At 39.5% G+C, this 21,013-nt stretch overlaps 1 protein-coding gene across 1 annotated transcript; it reads left to right on the top strand.

Annotated features, from left to right (window-relative positions):
• Positions 1-70: 70 nt before the first annotated feature.
• On the top strand, positions 71-20,114 carry IMPA2 (inositol monophosphatase 2). The gene is made up of 8 exons (XM_042868761.1): positions 71-226; positions 5,131-5,264; positions 9,582-9,686; positions 11,029-11,074; positions 13,455-13,563; positions 16,928-17,036; positions 17,181-17,332; positions 18,117-20,114. The coding sequence occupies exons 1-8, from the start codon at positions 119-121 to the stop codon at positions 18,230-18,232; spliced, it is 879 nt and encodes a 292-aa protein (XP_042724695.1). The 5' UTR covers positions 71-118; the 3' UTR covers positions 18,233-20,114.
• The last annotated feature ends 899 nt before the right edge of the window (positions 20,115-21,013 follow it).

The following is a 21,013-nucleotide window of genomic DNA, read 5'->3' as shown; positions in this document are numbered from 1 at the left end:
TTCGGCCCGGCCTCCTGCCCGCCCGCCCTCCTCCTCCGCGCCGCTCCTCGGCGGGCAGCCGGCCCCCGGCCCCTGGCCCCGGTCCTCCCCGGGCAGCGGAGCAGCCGCCGCCGCCGCAATGAAGCCCCGCGGAGAGGAGGAGGAAGAGGATGGTGCGGCGGGCGGCGGGGACCCCTGGAAGGAGTGCGCGGAGGTGGCAGTGCAGCTGGCGCTCCGCGCCGGGCAGGTGAGGGCCGCCGCCCCCCGCGGCGAAGGGAGCGCTGCCCACCCGCGGGGCTTCGTCGCGGCGGGACGAGACCGGGAAGAGCCGGGAACGGGCGGGGAGGGGCTGCTCCGCGGCAGGAGCATCTTTCTCGGGCGGCTGCGGAGGTGCGCTTTTGGGTTAAGCATTAAAAAAGGAAGAGCCGGAGGTGGGGGTGCGGGAGGGCCGTGTGGACGCTCGGCGGGTGCTATCGGCGCACTCTCGGCCCCGCAGCGGTGCGGGGAGGACCTGGGGCCGTGTATGGTCACCTCGGGCTGCGGAGCAGGCAGCGTGCGTGGTCCCAGCACTTGTACGTATTTAAAAAAAAAAAAAAAAAAAAAAAAAAAAAAAAAAAGATTTGCCGCTTTAGTAACTTTTCCAGTCGTACGCCAAGCACTTGCTCTGCTACTGTGGCGTTTCTGAGCACAGTGTGATGCTAAGACTGAATGTACGCACAGCTGAGATTGCGCGGTGTGCTTACGCGGATTGCTGTGCATTGCTATACCACCATTTGGGTTTGAGCAGATTGTGTGCAGAAAAGAATAGCTGTGCCAGAGAGACTGCATCTTCCTGTTGTACCAGTGTCCGGTGTCCTCAGAAGGACTGAAACTCACTGACCAGGGCAGTCCAGCAGAGGCTTTGCTGTTTTTCATTACAGCCGGCAGTCGCTCACCTCGGGAGAGGCCTTGTGTGCCGCTTTCCCCTGGCTCTAACAGAGCTGTGTACCACAGCAGCATTTCCCTGGCTCTAACAGAGCCCAGAAGTGGGGTCAGCGAACTGCTCAGAGGAGAAACTGCATAGAACACGAAGCTCAGCAGCATGCATTTCTCTTCTCCTTCCATTCTGCTGTATTTTGTACCTGCATGCTGTTATTTAAGGAACTCCATTTTCATCTTGAGGCCAGGACCTGTAATGCTTCCTTAGCATGTGTCATTAAACACGTTTTCCCGCTCACAGAACACACGTGCGCGCACACAAAGATGAACAGGATGCCAGGGGAGAGATGACTTTAGTCAAGGAGTAAATGGATGATCCAAATCGGGATGACAGGCTGTGCACTCACAGGATCTGAGGGGAGTTCCCCAGCATGCTGGTTCTGCCAGCCATTTCACAAGAGAGCTTCTCATGGCTTGCTCAAGCCTCCACACCTTATTGCTCAAAATTTGAAATTCTGGGAATAGCCAGAACTGCCTTCATGACCTGGAAGATCACAGCGGTTGATGTTTGCGTCATTTTCATTTGCACTTCAGTGCTGCTACATTGCAACTGGCAGGACAGTATATTATTAAAGTGTCATTCCACTTCCTGCTACTCCCAAAAGAAATTAGAGATAAGGATACAAAGTGGGGTGTAACTTAGATTTTATGGGGCTAGATTTACTATTTTTTGAAAATGAATACAGTTGAGTCTTATTTTGATCACCAGTCAATTCCAGTGGGCATTCTTTTCCTTTTGTTTCTCTTCCTGTCCTTCACACCTCTGCCTTCACTAGAGATCTGATTGTACTGTTTCCCAAGAACTCAACTCTGTCTCCATCCATCTCTGCATGCAATTTTCCCATCTCAGCCTTTTTTTTGAGGCCCTCATTTTCTCCAGTCTAATGCAGGTTAGGAAGGATTCTAGTTAGAAACTGTCATTGAGAGTCTTGACATAGAGGCCAACCCAAAGAAAGGCATGAAGTCAGGATTTTGGGTTTTGAGAAAAAGTCAACCAGCAAGATGGTTTTCTGATCTCCTCTTTTTTGCTTACATGACTGTTGGGTTTGTATTGTTCATGAGTATAAGTAAAATATATCTTCTTTCAAGGCACTGGAAAACTTCTTTCTAAGCTGTGGAGGCCAATAAATAAATGAGTGCCTGAATATGCTTCAGGAGGGATGTTGGAGCAACTTCCATTCCCAGGCTGAAGTTATTGCTTCTGTTTCCCATCCTCTTAGAAAGTTCCATTAGTCTTATGAAATGTAACAGGCATTCCTTTAACGTAAATGGGTATTTCATAGAGTAGCCAAGGTTTTGTAATGTCTGCCATTGGCCTGCATTAAAATTATGTCTAATCCACTCTTATGCCACACACAACTGAATTTTTTTCAGCCTTCTCTTCTGCTTTTTTTTTTTTTGTGAGTAAACTCTTTTTGCTATGCTTGTGAGAAGTACACCTGTCGGTTTCCTGCGACTTGCTGCTGAAGAGAAGCAAATATAACCAGTTTCTGTACCTCTGATGCTATTCTGAGCACTGGGTAATACTTGCACAGTTCTCTGCAATTACAACTGGAGAAATTTCACCAAAGTCAGTACATTTGCACAAAGATTAAAAGAAGGGTAAGAAAATGAGATGAGAGGCTAACATGTTGAAGTCCACAGGTACTTTTTGGAGGTTTTTTGGATTAGAAAATAATTTTGTATGTCATGAGAGACCCAGAAGAATCTCACTTAAAAAAAAAAAAAGAAAGGGGTTGGGGAGGGAAGGCAAGAAATTTCCAAGATTTCCTCCCTATGTTTGCTTTTAGGATATTTGGATCTATGGAGCATAGATTTTGCTAGCAAAACAGACGGTTATTTCCCAAATTATTTCCCAAATTATACGCAGGTAGTTATACTTTCAATCTAGACATATGGTTTTACTTGTGAGCAACTATTTCAGGACAGTATTGCAAGCAAGTCAGTCTGTCTTGGAACTTCCAGAAGTGTGTGATGTGTATAAGCAGAACAGTGAGATGAGATTTGTAACATGTAATGAGCACCTCTCTGTAGGTGGTTGTCTGGGCAGGTGTTCTTGAGAAGGCATTTGGGCCCTCTGTCCTTTCTATTCTCTGTTGCATGATTTAATCATAGAATCATTAAGGCTGGAAAAGACCTCTCAGATGACTTAGTCTAACCATCAGCCTGTACACCGTGCCCTCAGTGCCCCCAACATCCACACCGTTCTTGAATGCGTCTAGAGGCAGTGACCCACAACCCCCCACCTCCCTGGGCAGCCTGTACCACTGCTTTACCGCTCTTTTGGAGTGGAATTTTTTCCTAATATCCAACCTGAACCTCCCCTAGCACAGCTTAAGGCCATTCTCTCTCATCCTATCACTGTAACCTTGGAAAAGTGTTCACAACCTCCTTTCAGGTCGCTGTAGAGAGCAATAACGTCTCCCCTGAACCTCCTTTTCTCCAGACTGATCAATCCCTATTATCTCAGCTGCCACCAAAAGGCTTGTGCTCCAGACTCTTAATATTTCAAAGGTGCTAAGAAAGGCAAGAAAGGCAGAGTCCAGCAACACATTTACTCACAGGAAATAGAAAAGAGGAGTGATGAAAATAAAAAACGGGAGCATAGCATGTTTTTTAGAGGTTACACAACACAGCTGAGGCAGTTGCAGCACTTTGGATTTTGCTTTGGACTGAGGAGCAGCCTGAGGGCTTTCTTAAAGTGGTGCTTCTGCAGTGGTGTGGGTAAAACACTGAGAAAACCGTGCATGGCATTGAGGGAATTAAAATGATTAAGTCGAGTTAATATTTTGGTGTGCAATAATGAACATCAGCAAGAGTTTGAAGCAAAATGTTCCGATCTGTCTTCACCAGTTTGGATAAATAGTTAATGTTGAGGCTTTACAGCTCATGAAGCAGAAACATTAGTCCATTTGCCAAGTCCATGCTAAGGCAGCAGTCAGCAAAGTCGGTTACGTGTCAGAACCATTTGAAGCTCCTTCACATGTGATATTTTAAACAACAAAACCCAATAGCTGAGGGTGAAATTAGGGAATTTCCAGCTTCCTTTCCTGTACACAATACAAACAGAACAGTTTTGTTTGGTCCTAAAACAATTCTCTTTAGGTAGCTTTAAAATACTTTGATCCATGGAAATGTAACTAAATTAATCAGTGTTGTAGAAGGGACGTGGGATATTGGTCTTCTTGGTGCTGTTTTTCGTTTAATATAATTGTGTAGAAATAAACAGTACTTAATCTTTGCTTTTCTTTGGCTTTCCTAATTTCAAAGAGTTTATAGTTGTCACTGGTTAAAAAATAAGGCAGTTCTTTTTGCTAGTTGAGCATTATCGTCCCACTCCATCCCCCACCCCACTCCCTATATATATATATAGGTATATATATATATATATATATATATATATATACATATATATATGGTGGGTTTTTTTAATGAAGAGATGAAGGGGAAAAAAAAGAGAAAGAAAATGGGAAAATTGAGGGAGCATTTTTAGTGACTGTGTTCCCATACGTGCATTTGCAACTGATGTGGTTTAATTCTGAGCTTATAGCAGTAAAACCCTTTAAAAGGAGATTAAGATTTTTCCAGAGTTAGATCACTGTTTCCATATCTAAGGAGAAGCCTAAATCTTTGGTTTTGTTATGTACACAGCAACTCTTTGGGACTAATGGGTGGTCAGCACTTGGACATTCAAACAGTCTTACACACAAGAAAAATTAAATATTGTGTGTCTTTGTTGGCAAAAAAGAAAATGGTGGAGTTTGCTTTATGTATGTTTTTTAAAGTAAGAGAGCAGTGAGTTATTGATCTTGTAAATATATATATATTTTAGGAAAAATGTCTTTGTGTGGAAGTTTATGGGCCTCAAGGTTCTTTCTAATCTTACATGTGTTTTCTGTAATTTCCTAAATCACAATGACTGCCATCATCCTTTTATGAATGCCATTCTCAATCCCTTTCTGAACTGCCAAGAGAGGTTCCTGCAAATGCCGTATTCCCAAAGACTGCTCATTATCTCCAAAGGGTTTTACTTGGAGGAGCTAAAATAGGTTCTGGTAGAATTAGAGCTGTGATTGTTTTTCAGGATTAGCTATAATTTTGTTAGTAATTGTATTACGTTAGTGTCTACTGCATGAATGGCATTGAAGACTGATTTATGAACTTCCCTTTCAGATTATTAGGAAAGCTCTAACGGAGGAAAAACAAGTGTCCACAAAGACATCTGCAGCAGATCTTGTGACTGAGACTGATCATTTTGTGGAAAATTTGATTATTTCTGTTCTGAAGGAGAAATTTCCCTCCCACAGGTAAGTGTCTGTAGAAGAAAACAACAAATGACCATTTTTCCTATAGAAGCTGCATATCTGACAAGCATTTAAAGGGAATTTTAAAATTCTGTCCTTGGAAGTCAGATTGTCATTAGTAAACATTATTTTTTCTTAACTTGTAGCAGCTTCTTTCAGTTTTACCTACCTCTTATGGTGGGCACATTCGTGGGATTCTTTTTTAAATTGCTACCACTGCCTAATACTGAGCACTTTATATTTCCTAACATTTCTGTCATGACCTGTTATTTTAAATCCCAGGATACATTTCTAGAGTCAGAAAGCATAAAAATCAAGACAACTTAAGGGAAGGAGTAACAACAGAAACTTTGTTTCTTAACTTCTTGGGCTATATTTAATATTGGTATTTCTCTGTTGAGGACATTGTGTATGAAGTTTGCCTATGAATCTCCATGATCTTTGGAATTCTAATCTGTTCTCTTATCTTCTAAAGATTATGCTAAATAAAATGTATTACTATATAGCTGAAATTAATGATAGCAAAGATCACCTCCTGCAGAAGTTTCCTTCACATTCTTTTACCATCATACATAAGCATTTGCTAGAGCAAGACAATTAATGTATTTAATCACACTGATCTTGTTTTGTAGAATCCTAAAACCAGTGAGAAGCAGGGCAGTTTACCACCATCACTTAGTGCATTTAAATAAACAAGGCATAAATTATTTTACAGTTTGAAAATACCTCCTCCTAGCACATGCACAGATGAGAAAGCAGTTTTGTATTACTTGGTCAGTTTTGGCTTGATGCAGTGACGCTGCAATTGATTTTCACAGTTGACTTTCGTACACAGGGATAAAATGCATCTGCCTGCAGAGCCTATGTATTGCTTAATTACTACATGACTTCCTTCTAACTGCTTACATCTCTAATGGAAGAGTCTTGCAATCTAGCACTGTGCAGAAATCAACAAACATGAGAATCTGGGGGTTCGGCTACTAATCTGCTTGTCAGCTCTGCTGTTGTAAGAAAATAACAAGAAGAGAAAAAAAGAATAAGTAGAAAGAACATTATATACTAAATATGGCTTTCTGAATACATGGTGTATGTGATCACATATTGAGACAGTACTGTACAGCACAATGTGTGGTTCTTGGCTGCGATTCTCCAGAGAGTGCCAGGCTTTACAAGCCTATTATTTCTGTAATATTCCATCTACTGTTGCTGGCAGTGCTCTTTTCTCCTCTGCACTGTTTGTTTCTTTTTTCCTTGAACAGCCTGGCAGAGAACATAAAACATACACATTTTGCATGAAACTGGAATCAACAGAAGCACTCAAGTGACTCAAAATGGAAACAAAAGTTATAAGGTCAACATAGACCAAGAAACGGAAAAATTTCTAACTTCTACTAACTCTGTGCAGCATTTTTCTGACTTCAAAAGCAAATAAAGGGATTGCTGTAGGCAAATAAAAGGATTGCTATTTCTTCAAGGCAGTTCATTTATGCTGATAGCATGGTTGTTTTTGTTTGGAGTTTGTTCAGACAGCAAATGCATTTAGATTAAACAGTAGATTAAAACTAGATTTAGAAGACTAAATTTAGATGCTTGCAATGAGGAATCCACATAAGGAATCGAGGTTTAAACTGAAGTACAGTGAAAACATCAAAAGATCATTTCCAAAAAGTGGAAAATGAAACTGTGTTCATTCTCTCCCTAATCCGGCTGTTGAAAGCATCAATGAAAGTTTCTGTTGTTACTCCTTCCCTTAAGTTATCTTGATTCTTATGTTATCTGACTCTAGAAATGTATCCTGGGAATTAAAAAACCTAGAAGAGATCTCATTGGGATCTATACCATTTGTGCTGTGGCAGTGATCCATCCTGAGGTGTTGGAAATGTACTCAGGAGTACAGAAGTGTTAAGAAAACCTGTTAAAAATGTGATTCCATCCTATATTTCTTTCTTCTTTTCTCTGCTTAGCCAAGGGACATGCATCATTCTCATTTATGTTTCAACCAAGTTTTCTTCTTCGCTCTCACTCTGTTTGGCACTTTGAAATGCTTCAAGGAAATATTCCCAAAAGGTTGTGGTTTTTTTCTGGTTGATTTCTGGTTGATCTTCGTAGCACAGATAGGCACAGCCAGAATATCATGGACTGCTGGCTGAAAAATTGTACTGTGTCATTTGCCTGTGTTATTGTTACACGAGCTGTCATCTTTGGTGTCAGTTGTGGCCTTAATCCTGGAGCCATTCCAGTCAGAACTTGGACATGAGGGGGGCTGACATCCAACCTTGGCTGCCAGCATTTTGCCCTCAGACCCCTTAAGGGGATAGGGGAGGGGCAGCCCTGTTTTGAACCTTCAGGGTTCTTTCTGTCCTTTGGGCTGTGCTACAGCCTCCCTGCTGTTCCAGCACTGAGTTTCAGAGTGGCTTTGAGGCGTGAACAGATGTCCAGTAAGGCTAGGATAAAATTACCGGACTCATTTTCCGTGGGAGAAAACTTTAATCCAGATTTGGAGCGAGGTCAAAAGAGCTGAAGGGCTGGCATGTTAAATTAACTACTGTTATTTACAGTATTAACATGGCTACCTCTCCCACTTAAACTATGCCTAACATTTGGAATTTAGTACCTGGTATTGTGTAGCAGCAACTGGCTTATTTTACCTGCTAGCAAAAATTTCATAAAGTGTGCTGTCCTGTAGCCATTTTGGAAAATTGACCTTGGACATGAGTACCTAGCAGTGGCACTGCTGTACCCTAGCTTTGTGTTAGAGCTTTTTACTTGAGGACTACAACATCATAGCCCACTGTAGGGGAAAGGGAGGGGATAGATTTGTCCCCCAGAAACAAGAGTAAAGCACCTTACAGAAATACTCCTGTTCTTCAAGAGAGTCCCATTTCAGCTTCCTTTTGACTGGTGAGACAATGGCTACAATGAAGGATGTGGCAGAGATGGAAACAGAGGCATGATTTGTGGATGATACAGGACCAGCTGCCACATCGTCCACTTGCAGGAAGATGGGTTTCACTTGCAGCCAGGAGTGCTGCCTGAGCTTACGGTGGGAGTTAATTACAAGATTTTTGAAAGGAAAAGACATGAGACAAAATAATTGAATATATAGAGCAAGGAATCTGTAATGTGCTGTGCTTGACTGAGAACACTTGTTCAAGTCTTTTTGGCTTTCTAGTTGCACACTAACACTTAAAATGTTCCTCAGCTGTTTGCTCTAATGGAGAATGAAATAGCAACAAACTCTTACTGCTTCCCTTCTTATATCAGATGGAGATCCATAATACCATTGAAATAGTCCCTTTCAGCTGAGGAAAAAGCAAAACAGCACTGGGAAAATTCAAGAACTCTCCATCTGTGCCATCTGCAGGATGTTTCAAACTCATTCTTGCAACATCATGTGGCACGTATGAAACCAAAAGTGAGATTTAGTGTTAGCAGTCCAATTCTACACACTCTGTATATATGGAACCATATTCAAATCTGTGAGAGTAGCAACCTGCACAGCTCTTACAAAAACAGACACTGAGCAGTTTATGGGAGAGCAAGGATAATTAAGGTCAGCAGGAAATACCCCAGAACTGGATGTACGTTTCCCAGGGAAGAAAGATTAAAATAAAAGCATTGATATGAAAGAAATGGGAAAACAAGATGAGCTCAAATTTCAATGTGTGCCTTGTGTGTGCAAAAAAAATTAAAAAAATTGTTTTTTCTCTGGGTCATGGGAAGAAGAAAGTTCAACTGTGTAAATCTTTTAATTTCCTGATTCTTACTACTTGAAAAAAATTCTAATAGGAGTGAGGTTGTGGATTCTTGTAAGAGTTCATTTCTTCCTGTTGACTGAATTTAACTGCAATGAGAAGCAACTGCATTTTGCAGTTTATATTACTTACTGCGAGAGAAAGACCTCAACCATAAAATTACATTCTACAGAGAAATCTCCTTTAGAGTTCCAGGAGTGCCAATTCAGGTCAATTTTCTTTTTTAATAGTGTATCAATTACTTTTTTAATAGTGTATTAAGAAGGTGAACATGAATGGAGATCTTTTTTACCATGCCAAATAGTATGCTATGAAGTTGAGAACTCTTGTTTAAAGTTTATGTGAAAGTTTTCCATTCTCCAATGAAAAAACAAAATGTCTATATATATGTATACATCAATTTTATATATATATATATATATATAATGAGCGCATGTATATAACGTTTGTATGTATTTATAAACTAAATACTTCTTCAAAAGACAGGAAGATGGAGTTAAAATTACTGAGTCACATATTTCAGCAAGTTTTCTGAGACTTTTATTTTATTTCCCATTAAATGCAGGTTCATTGCAGAAGAATCCACTGCTGCTGGTTCAAAATGTGTCCTCACTGACAGTCCTACCTGGATTATTGACCCTGTCGATGGAACCTGCAATTTTGTACATAGGTAAGTAGAGTGAGAAATACATTGAATGACATAATTCAGCTTCTCACAAAACCTCCCTTCTTCTTGAAGGCATTTTACTGTGGTAAATTTGTACCCGTGACATATAAGTAGGAGTCATCCCTCTGTCACTTTATGCTTTATCTGTGGGAGTGTGTGTTTGTGCTGGAGAGAGCACTGTACTGTTGTCTAAAGGTAAGATAATATGTCTTCTGATTGCTTAATGACCTGGAAGCTCTTGACTCACAGCTCCTTTATAAATATCACACATTAACATGTAGAGACTTGAGCTGAACCAAAGAAACAAGGCTGTACTGTGATGACATTTGGCCTTACTCCGTACGTGGTTGTTATGAATTCCTTTTTGTACTGGTGTGTTCTCCCTTTCAAATACAAGTGCTTCATTTTTCCTGGGAAATACAGTCATGGCATATGAAAACTAGGCTGCACTTAGATGAAAACTAAGCTGAATGCAGATGGTGGTTTTAATCTCCTGTAATACTGCTCTGTAAAAATAAGAAATCTAGGGATCATTTTTACAAAAATATGAAAGTTTTTCTTCATCATTTGAGTGGTAGGAGTTGTAAGCCTATGATTGTTCATAATACTTCAACTTAAGAAACTGAATTATGTTCTGCTTTATAGTTAGTAGTTTAATGTAACTGTAGTTATAATTTGAGGGGGGGAAAATAGCATTTCCCTGACTTATGGTGTCACTGTATAGAATTGAAGTGAGGAAGGAGGGGGAGGTTACATGCTGCTGTTTGATGCAATTAAGTGAAGGTTTTTTCTTTCTGGCAATATTTTCTGGATCTTCATAATCCTTTTTGAAATATGTTTGAAAAAATAAATTTATTTCATTGTTTAAAAAACAATAATACTTATTTAAAAGGAGTAAATTAACTACGTGACCATCACTTTGGCAAAAGAGAGGGTAGACGAACAGGTTTCTCCTTATGCTGATGTCAGCAGAAGGTATCTCCTTGCAACTTAATTGCTATCTCACCTTCTCAGTTCATTGGAACAAAACGTGCTCTCAAAAACCAACGACTTGTTATAAAGCACTGGAGGATTCAATTAAACTAAAGCAAAAATATTATTAAAATGTACAACACATTTAGTATAAAGATCCTAATATTTTTAAGTATTTACTTCTTGCATTTTCAAATATTAAATCAACTTTTAAACTCACCTGATAAAGAGTCTGATGAAGGAGAAATAGCATAATATTAAAGCTTTTTTTTGATACAGAGCTCCAGGTGGGATTGTGTTGCTTAAGTGATCTATGTAAGTGTGAAGTTGAGAGAACTTTTGCCACTAATACTTCATTTCTTGTTTGTCACAGATTTCCAACAGTGGCAGTGAGCATTGGATTTGCTGTTAACAAAGAGGTATGAAGTATGTTCTTTAGGATGAGTACCTGAGATTTGGTTAAAAGCCTCAAAACTAAGTGGGAACTTAAGAAATAAATCCACCATTGTTTAGGCTTTCCCATGCTTTTCAAATGCATTTTGTCATACTCTGCTAGCTTACAATCCCAGTCTTGTAAAATTTCACTTATGCAAACTGGCATTTACAGAAAAATTATTATAAATCATTATAAATGTTACAGGATTTATGTGACTAAAAAAGAAGTGCTGGTGTAAGGAAGGTTTCATAGGACAAAACCCTGATAAGTTAAATATATTCATAATTTAACCGTATCTCCCAGTGTTCTGTTGATTATGATTGCTTCTTTCCTGCTAGCAGTATCTCTGAACACTAACTGCTACTATAAGGCAATTTGGAGCTGCTTTCTATGAAGAGCACAAAATGATGGGTCTAGATTACTTCATCTGCCTTTGAGGTTTTCATAATACAGTGAAATGACTGTATTTCGCTCATGAGAGCTTGATTACAGGCGAAAAAAAAAAGTACCTAGCCTTCAGATTTGTTGTCCTTTTTAAGTTCCGTAGATCACGGAATCAATCAAGGAAAAGGTTGGAAAGACACTAAGATCATCTCGTCCAACCATGCACTCATTCATGCTAGTGGCTTTTCTCCAAATGTTGCCATTTTACAGTTTGATACAAACTGAAGAAACAGCTGTTCAAATTGCCAAGAAATGTACCTCTTCCAGCCTAAATCCACAATCTCAAATATATATATATATAGCTGTAACTGAAGTCAGCAAGAATTCTGTGCAGCAATAACGTAGTTTTCAGATGTGCTAGCAGCGTTCATGGATTCAAACAGAATAATGCGTACTTCTATGGTTAGACTTTTCAAACATGGCAACTGTGAAGAAACACTTCCATGCTTTTCTCAAGTTTATTCATTCCCAGAAGTCCTTTTGAATACTATGTATTGTTACCAGACAGTTTTCTCTAATATTTATGTTTTCTAGAACACCATCGTGATTTTGATGCTGCATATTTTGGGTTATGTAAACTAAACAAAGCTGAAACAAAAATAAAGAATGATGTTAAAACTCCCTCACTAAACAAATGGGAAAAACAAAAAAAACGAGTAAGCTGAAAAGGAGCCAAAGTACACACAGGGGAACTGGCCTGAATGTAAACCTTGAACAGTACTGAAGAAATTCTTGCAGATGTCTCCAGGGAGAGAGTCTATTAATAGTGTTCCTCAAAAAAAAAAAAATATCTTTGGTTTACATGGGACCTCAGTGTAAGAAGCAAGGACAGACTACAGACTATTCCCTTTGAATTGTCCATGAGGAGGGACCAGAGATTACTTGCTCTGAATGGAGGAGGGCAGCAGGGAAAGATTTGTGGTCTAGAACATCTGAGATGTTTCCTTGATCTTGTTACCAACTTCTGTGACCTTGGGCAAGTCACTCAGTGCTTGTGTATGTGTCCCCCTCTAAATAGGATGTAGCTAGTAGTACCTAACGGTGATTTTAGTAGCTGATCATTTAAGTCTGTAAAGTCCTTCAAGATCTTTTGATGAAATCTATTAAGATAATTTAATACATTGGGTTTAAATCAAGGTTCAAATTGGGACCCTCTCATTCATGAAGTGATATTCCCACAAAGAATCCAGTGTTACTTATCTCAAGCCTTCACTGAGAGATTTGACAAAGAGTATTTGATATTTTTCTTCAAACCCCTCTTGGAGTCTCGTGATTTCATGAGGTTCTCACTTGTATGTTTAAAGAAAACAATTTTGTAGAGAGATGTTTGAAAAGTGACTGGAGGGTACTACTTTGGTTGAAAAGACAGGCAAATTAAACGCCCATGAAAGGTGAAATGCAAATAAAAGTACCTATTGTTAGTAAACTGTGTGCCCTGACTTCTGAGTTTGTATGCCTGACTGATCATGTCTGTGTATTTGGGGTTGCAAATTTTTAGGGTCCAGCCAAAGTTAATGGACTTCTTCTAGGCAGAACTGCTCACCAGTGAAGAAAAAAAAAAAAAAAAAGCTTTCAGAATCTGGCTGTAGAGAACTTTTGATTATTTTCAGTAGAAACATTTTATTGAATTTGAAATCAGCTTAGCATTTAATCTATCCTAATGTGAACGCAAATAAGCTGCAAGTAAGAGTTTAGAAGATCATGAACAGACTGAATTAACTTCTCTTTGTAAACTGAATTTTATATGACCTATATCTCAAATATAACAGTAAGATTATTCCACTTTATTAGCATCAGTATAATCTTTGATTACCTGTACCAATTAAAATATTGCTGATCTTTCTGCCATTAGTAGTTGTTTATATTTATGATGAGTAATTTGAGTTGCATTCATTTCTTTCCTTTTCAAAATCTTAAAGCTTGAATTTGGTGTAATTTACCACTGCACTGAAGAACGATTATACACTGGTAGAAGAGGTCAAGGGGCATTTTGTAATGACAAAAGGCTTCAGGTATCAAAAGAGACAGGTTGGTCTAGATTTTGTTAGAACTCTAAAAGGAATATGTTAATTTTGTTTCAGAGTTGTTGCAAATCATCATTAGGATAATGAACATCATTATCCTGATGGAAGGTATTTCTTCTGCATGATAATTTTGTTATGTGTTTGATTTTTTCTCAAAAATCACAATTTTTCTCACTTTCTTTTTAAAATGTACAGCTGAATGTGAACTACTTAAATAATCGTATGTTATTCTGATTCATAACCGTTGTTTAAAATGAGGAAGAATTAATAGATTCACCAGTTTCATTCCAGCTGTAGACAGGCATCACTGTTTATGAGCGAGATGCAATGGGAATGGTGAATCAAATTCACTGTACTATGCTGACTGTCATTCACTTTTTATTCCAATAAACTTGTATGTCATAAAGTGTATTATGTCTGTAGATATACATGTTACCAGTGAACTGCAGGATGCATGCTTCATAGGAGTTCTTTAACAGCTTGCTTTTCTGTGTGAGGTGTATTTTAACAAACAAATGGCTAGCAACACTTAACACTTTAATGGAATTGTATTACTGGTAAATCAACAGCAAACAAATTTACAGAGAAGTTTCCTTATGATATTCAATTATTAGACGGAAGCCAACATGTGCCAAAAATGTACGACATCATACGTGGGAGGTGGTTAACATTTCACTCCCAAAAGAGATTTTAATGAGCCACACTGTAAGTTCAAGAATTTTAAAGTACAGGTGCACTGTAGTGCCCCAAGGAAAACTCTGCATCAAAACTTCTGTGAAACTGTGAGCCAGGATCTGCCTATTGGGAAAAATGGAGCACATTGTAAAGTCAGTGGCAACTAAATTTTTAATCCTTTATTATGCACACATTTTTGTCAGTGCTTGAATATCCATAATCCACAAGAGCCTGCACTAAGGCAGACTAAGGAAAAGTTAGGGGTATTCTTGGATGGGCTGGCTGAGCCGCTCCCAGAAAGGCCCTACTCCCTTTTGCAGACAAAAATTTGTGGTTTCCAGTTAAGTAAGGAATAATTTTGGCACGTGCCACTTTTGTCCTTTCTCTGGGCTTCCGGTCTGTGTAGGAGTGTAGAACGCAGCCAGGGAAGCAAGCCTTCTGCTCTTTCAAATGCTTTGGAATTTTCCTTTGTTCTGAGAGACATCATTTGGTGGTGGGCACTTTCATCAGTGAAGATGGATCTTCTTTAGTCTCAGTTCTGTTGATGTTTTAAGTGTATACAGTCACAGTTGTTTTCCAATAAGGACTGTGGCTTCAGTGAAATAAAACAAGGCTGGAAAAGAGCATATATGTACCTACAGCTGGAATTCAAGTAGCCTTCACCAATGAATGATATGTTGGAGATGTAGGCTGTCATGTTGCTTCATGCCCTTTGTTTTCAGGAAATGTGATTACTTGTATAGCATTGTGTAATATTGATCTACGCTATGCATTCATTGTTCAGGTTTAATCATTTGAAATTACAGTATGTGCAATAATCTTTGTCAATGACAAATTTTGTAGAGGTCTGGTTTGGGAGTCCAGGCAATCAGGATACATGTAAATGAAGGATCCATCTTCCTTCTGACCTTGAGTTTTACTTTCTTCTCATGCTTAGATACAGATCTGGCCTTACTTGTACTAGTATTGTAAGTGTATTTTCTTTTCATAACCTTCTATCTTCAAGATAATTGTTTTTTTCTCAAATGTGTCCCTATCACTATTAAATCTGTTGTACCAGAGTGAGGAGCAGTCAGTATGTTTTCTCTTGTATCTTGAATACTTTAAACCCCATTGGGTTTTGTGATCAGCCAGCTCCTTTTTCCTAAGAAGCAACCTCCCTCTCTTCATCCAATTTCTACCTGGCTGTAGCACTGAAGAATATTGGAGAAATCCATTTATTCATCAGAAATATACTCAATAACTCAAAAGAAAATCTGTCCTAGTTACAGCCTATCTACCTATCTATGACTGGTGTAGTTTGAATGCTTGGTGCATTTTAGTAATGAGGCATGCATTAAATATTCTGTAATTATAAGTTGTGTGTGTTGTACAAAAATGTATACAGCAGATTGCTTTCACTATCCCAAGTTTTCAGTTGTGGCTAAACAGAGAAAACCTGCAGTGTGTCTGGATCACCGTTCCTCTATTTTAATGCAGTAGTTTAAAAAGTGATTGCTAGATCTATATTCCTACACTTCAGCTTTGTGATATGCTTTAACTTTTAATCTAATTACATACCTGCTACTCACCAACCACTTACCACATTGCTTGCATCCATCATGTTCCTTTGCAATACTAAATTCATTGGTAGCTGGTTTAATTAAGTGATGTCTTGCTCCATCCTAATTTGCTTTTGAAAATCTCCTTGCTACTTCTGCTAAGAACTTTAATTTACGCAATTGGCTGTAATAACCAGGTGGAGATGCCCTATGTGAATGAATGTCTGGCCTTTAATGTGGGATAAAGGTGACACCTGACATTGGGGCACAGCCTGGTTAGTAAGTAATCTGCAGCTAAACCTCCGAGTTCAGCTGGCACAGCAGAAGTAGGAACACTTGACACTTGATCAACCATCTCCACCTAAATTGGCATCTGCTTGCTATATGCCAGCAACATGCAGATCTCACAGGAGGTCTACTTCAACACTTTGCAAGTCACCATGAGTCTTGGCTGTACACAGAGCTGACATCCTCACCTGGTGGAGACTGGCATGGTTTTTGCTGAACACATTACAGATGCAGCTCTCATTTATTAGTATTATTTAGTAAAATACTGGTTTTGTTTATGGTAATAGGAAGATTTTTCGGTCATAAGATGTTTTCAGTCTTTGAAATGTCCTAACAAAAGGGAGCTGTTACTGGATGACTGGTTGTTTTAAGTAGAAATGTTTCATTCATCTTAGTGTATCCCCAAGTGCTTATAATTCATTAACAAGTTACATTGAAGTTTCCTATTCAGGAACCATTCTGTTTTTAAATGTGATTAATTTAGTGCCATTAATAATTACTAGATAACTGCATTGTTTTTTGTTGACTGATGAAGTCTTTGAATTTTCCAAAAGCTGACAGGTATATGAAATAAAACAATGTATGGAAACAGATGACATGTAAGAATGCTTTCTTGTTTTTAATATTCCTGTTCTTTAAAAGAAAAAAGTGTTGAGATCAGACCGTTTGATAGCAGAAATATAGCCTTGCTTGAATTTTCATGTGAAGCTGCCACATAACCTAACCTTAGAGCTTGGGATGAAAAAAAAGGGGGGGACATGAAAATTGTTTTTCTGTAAAGAGTCCATTAGTGTTTAATTCAAACAAATTTCCAGAAGCTCCAGGAAACTGTTGAATTAATGAAAGCAACTACCTCCATTGCAGATATCTCGAAGGCCTTAATTTTAACAGAAATTGGTCCAAAACGCGACCCTGCAACTTTGAAATTGTTCCTTGGTAACATTGAGAGGTTGCTCAAGGCCCAAGCACATGGGTAAGATATCTTACAGTATGTGTCTCATGACCTAAAGTCATGAAAAAATAACCAACTATGTTGCATGTTTTTCAATCTTAACATGCAGATTGAAATCAAAGGTGTTTTCTGCTTGGTGTTTCTTTGTCTCCTTGCTGTGCTCAGGGTCCGTGTGATTGGAAGCTCCACCCTGGCTCTGTGCCATTTGGCATCTGGTGCTGCCGACGCATATTACCAGTTTGGGTTACACTGCTGGGACTTGGCAGCAGCTACTGTCATCATTAGAGAGGCAGGTGGCACTGTGATAGACACTTCAGGTGAGTGCAGTACTCCTGTTTCATGGACTTTTGGGGGATCATGTGGCTGTTTCAGGCACCTGGAGTCACCTCAGTACAGTCCTCCTGTGGCTCAGTCTCACTTCTGGCAGTGTTTGGCAGGAACATCTGCACTCTCCATTAGATTCTGTTGAGTTAATCATACCACAGTGATGTAATTCCAGCCTGGGGTTTCATCACATCAGAGGTCTTCTGAGTCAAACTATATTTCAGTGACTTGGTGTAATTCCTTTAAAGCATCAGATTTACTGTAAAGAACTAGCCTTCAAGTTTGGTAGACATGCTCAGACTCCAGACAGTTTCAGCAGACAGCCTTCCAAGACAGAAGCAGTCTCAGGTGCACGTCTGAACAAATATGGCTAGAGGGCATAAAGGACAGCACAGCCTCTGGATTATTTTGTTCATTTATATGGTACACATACAAAGACACAGAGTAATGGATTCCTGGTGACCAGTATGTCAATGTCATGGAAAGATTCTGTGTATTAAGAAGGGTATGCTGATGAAACTAATTTTTGCCCTATCCCTTCCTGTTACTAAATGAAGGAAACACTGCATTTATTGTTGGGTACTGAAGAAATCTAAACATCTAGTACTTCTGTTGCATTCTAGAATTTCTAGAAATCTATGAAATCGCTTTTTTTTGTGCAAGAGATTTCAAGACCTGAATTAGGTTGTCCTTGTAATTACAGCGTGGTTTATATTTCAGAACTCACTGCCTTTTTATGTCACCTAAGACAGTTCTCATTAACCCTCTTGTCCTCAGGGGGACCTCTGGATCTCATGTCCTGCCGAGTGGTTGCTGCGGGCACCAGAGAGATGGCGATGTTCATAGCTCAGGAAATACAAACTATTGACTACAGGCGGGATGATGAAAACTGATGGAAATTAAGTACATGTAATCTGGAGTCTGCTCTCCTGAACTATGTAACTTTTGCAAGATGAGTGGCTTAAAGGGTACGTGATCTCAGCAGAATGCTTTCTGGGAGATTTTCTGTGTCAAATATTTTTTATAAATTTATTACAATATGGGAAGGCATAGAGAGATTTTTAAACATGTAAGAATCATGTTTCCTTTTTAATATGTATCTCTTTGGGCAGTATCTTTTTTACAGGATAGCATATTTTACTGGTAGCTCTAGTTTCAAAGTAACTTGTAATTTCATATCTGTGGGGCTGATATTTAGTCTTTTGTAACACGCAGCTAAAAATTGAACTTTATTTTTACAGAAGCAGATCTCAGGTAAATGAGCTTTTAGGACTGTAGTAAGGATAAGTAATTAAGATGTGTGCCTATAATACCCTCGTTCTATGATACTTAAGGATGCAATAAAAATGACATTGCTGTTTCCTAACTATGTCATAGCTATATTATCCATAGATACGTGTAGGTATATATATTTGTGTATGTCTGTTTGTGTATAGAGGTACACCTAGACATGTGTACGTACATAGATCCATGCTGACATACACGTGTACGTCTATGTGCATATGTACATGGATATCTTGGATGTTCATGGCAATTTAGAGAATGCATAAAAGAAAGTTCATATTGGAAGTTGTATTCAGATGAAGAACGTACGTTACTTACATGTCTTCAGCGGGGGAGGCTAACCAGTAGCTGAGAACAGAGCTGATCATGGAAAGTGCTTATATGATTTTATAAACTGTCCAACATAACTCTTCTCCCCTTTCATCCTATTTCATGGGCATAAATCATACTGTCCTGCAGGCCACCTGCAAACTCTTAGTATCATAGAATAATGATGTTTAAAACCAGGGATATTGAACTCCACTGAGTTATTTACAGTATTAACCATGACACACAGTAGAAGAATAGAGTGCAGCGTCACAGAGGGGTTGGTTTTAGTGAAACTTGAAGAACAGCAGGATTCAGCCCTTTATGGGGAAGTTCTTAATATGCACATAAGATATGCTGCAAAAAAGTTAGTTGTGAACCACATGCCCTTCTCACACAAAGTTGCAATCACAGATTTTGATCAGAGAAACCTGAAAATCAGTTATATATTTTTCCTCAATACCCACTTGTTCCCTGTCCTATCTAGCATTGTTTTTAATTATGCCACGGTGACTGTTTCTATTTAAGTTATTTTTAAAATCTTGGGCACAGAGGGGATACAACAGTGTCCATAACAGTTGTGGTTGAAATGAAATCACCTCTAATTTTTTATTAAAAAGTTGAATAAAAAGATACCTCTTTTCTGCAAGAGTGCAAATTAAATACATGAATGAGTCAAAAAGAAACAGTTAAAAATTCTAAAACTTTTTTACACTGCATGTGTAGACTTTGTAAACGTGTTCTAGATGCCTTCTTAAAACACACAAAGTGAACGATAATTTGTAAAAATAACCTTATATGTGTTTCTTGTAATGACAAATGTTTTCACTGAATATAACGCGAATTCTGTGGGATTTTCTTGATGCTTTTTTTTTTCCCCATGAGAAATATAAAGCATTGACCAGGTGAAGAAAGCCACAGTATAACTAAGCTTTTAGGAACTTGGATATTTCCTGTCATCAAAACAATGCTATCACAGTGGTCATTGTGCTGTCACTGTTCCTTTTCACCTTTCCATCTCCTCACATCTCTGTGGAAACTTAGGCTGTAAGCCTCTCGGGGCAGGGACTGTAGTACTTTCGTTTGGGGTTTGCACAGTGCTCATAGGATGCAGTTCTGTCTGTGACTAGGCACTGAGGTGCTATAATACAAATAATAAATACTAATAGTCTTGCTTGTCTCTTATTTGCCCTTCTCCCAATTTCTGAGCACCAACCGGTACAAAGCTTGCCAGCACCACTCTGGTCCTGAGGCACTCAGACCCAGGGGCTTTGCTGGAGCTTCTGTTCATGCCATAAGCTGTGTAAGGAAGCTTAGACTGGTAGGGTTTGTGTACGGCAGAGGCTTGACCCCACCAGGCCCCTCCTTGCCAGGACAGGAACTCCGCTTGCCTCCCAGCAGCTCAGCCTGCACAACCCCAGGCCCTGACCCACCCAGTCACAGAGCTAGGCTGAGCTGGGCCATCTGGGTGGTGACTGAAATGGCACACAAGATTGACTTGCTAAACTGAGCCCTGAAAGTTGTGGGAAAGGAGAGGGGCAGAAAACTGGCTGCAAGTTCTTGTGTTGGTTACCCATGTGGGGCTGGGCCACAATTCAAGCAGCACTGTGTGGGAAGCAGCCATCCCGCCTTTCCCTGCCTGCTGTGCACCAGTGCAGGCGGTTTGAATCCTTCCAATGGGCCAGAGTGAAGTGATCTGCCTGCAAAGTACCCCGGGAAACAAAAACAGGATTATTTTACAGATGTATCACTTTCTTCAGCCAACTCACCCCCCGGCAACCGCCAGGGGCTTAATTGAGGCAGCAGAGGGGTAGCAAGGCTGCCAGCAGCATGGCTCCTCTGCAGAAGCAGAGCCAAATTACACCAGCTTGAAGTTTTTATCAAAGTACAGCTTCAAAGCCACCTGATTACACATTATGACAGAAATAAACCTTACAGGAATCCTTCCATCACTTCGTCTTGCTGGTGAAGCGCAGCTTTGCTCAGCAGGCATAACTGCCAGCTCTCCTTCCAGAGTGTGCATTCATTGTATAGGACAGATGCCAGAACCCTAAACCCCTCTAAATGCCCAGCTAAACTTGTGG

Source organism: Lagopus leucura, unplaced genomic scaffold (assembly GCF_019238085.1).
Source record: "Lagopus leucura isolate 7727_CA_CO unplaced genomic scaffold, USGS_WTPT01 Super-Scaffold_100002, whole genome shotgun sequence".
NCBI lineage: Eukaryota > Metazoa > Chordata > Aves > Galliformes > Phasianidae > Lagopus > Lagopus leucura.
Note: the sequence above shows the minus strand (reverse complement) of the source record. Positions and strands in the feature narration are given on the sequence as shown.

Coding starts and splice junctions, on each gene's coding strand:
- IMPA2 (XM_042868761.1), top strand. CDS start 119: ATGAAGCCCCGCGGAGAGGAGGAGGAAGAGGATGGTGCGGCGGGCGGC. Junction 227..5,130: donor TGGCGCTCCGCGCCGGGCAG/GTGAGGGCCGCC, acceptor CTTCCCTTTCAG/ATTATTAGGAAAGCTCTAAC. Junction 5,265..9,581: donor GAGAAATTTCCCTCCCACAG/GTAAGTGTCTGT, acceptor CATTAAATGCAG/GTTCATTGCAGAAGAATCCA.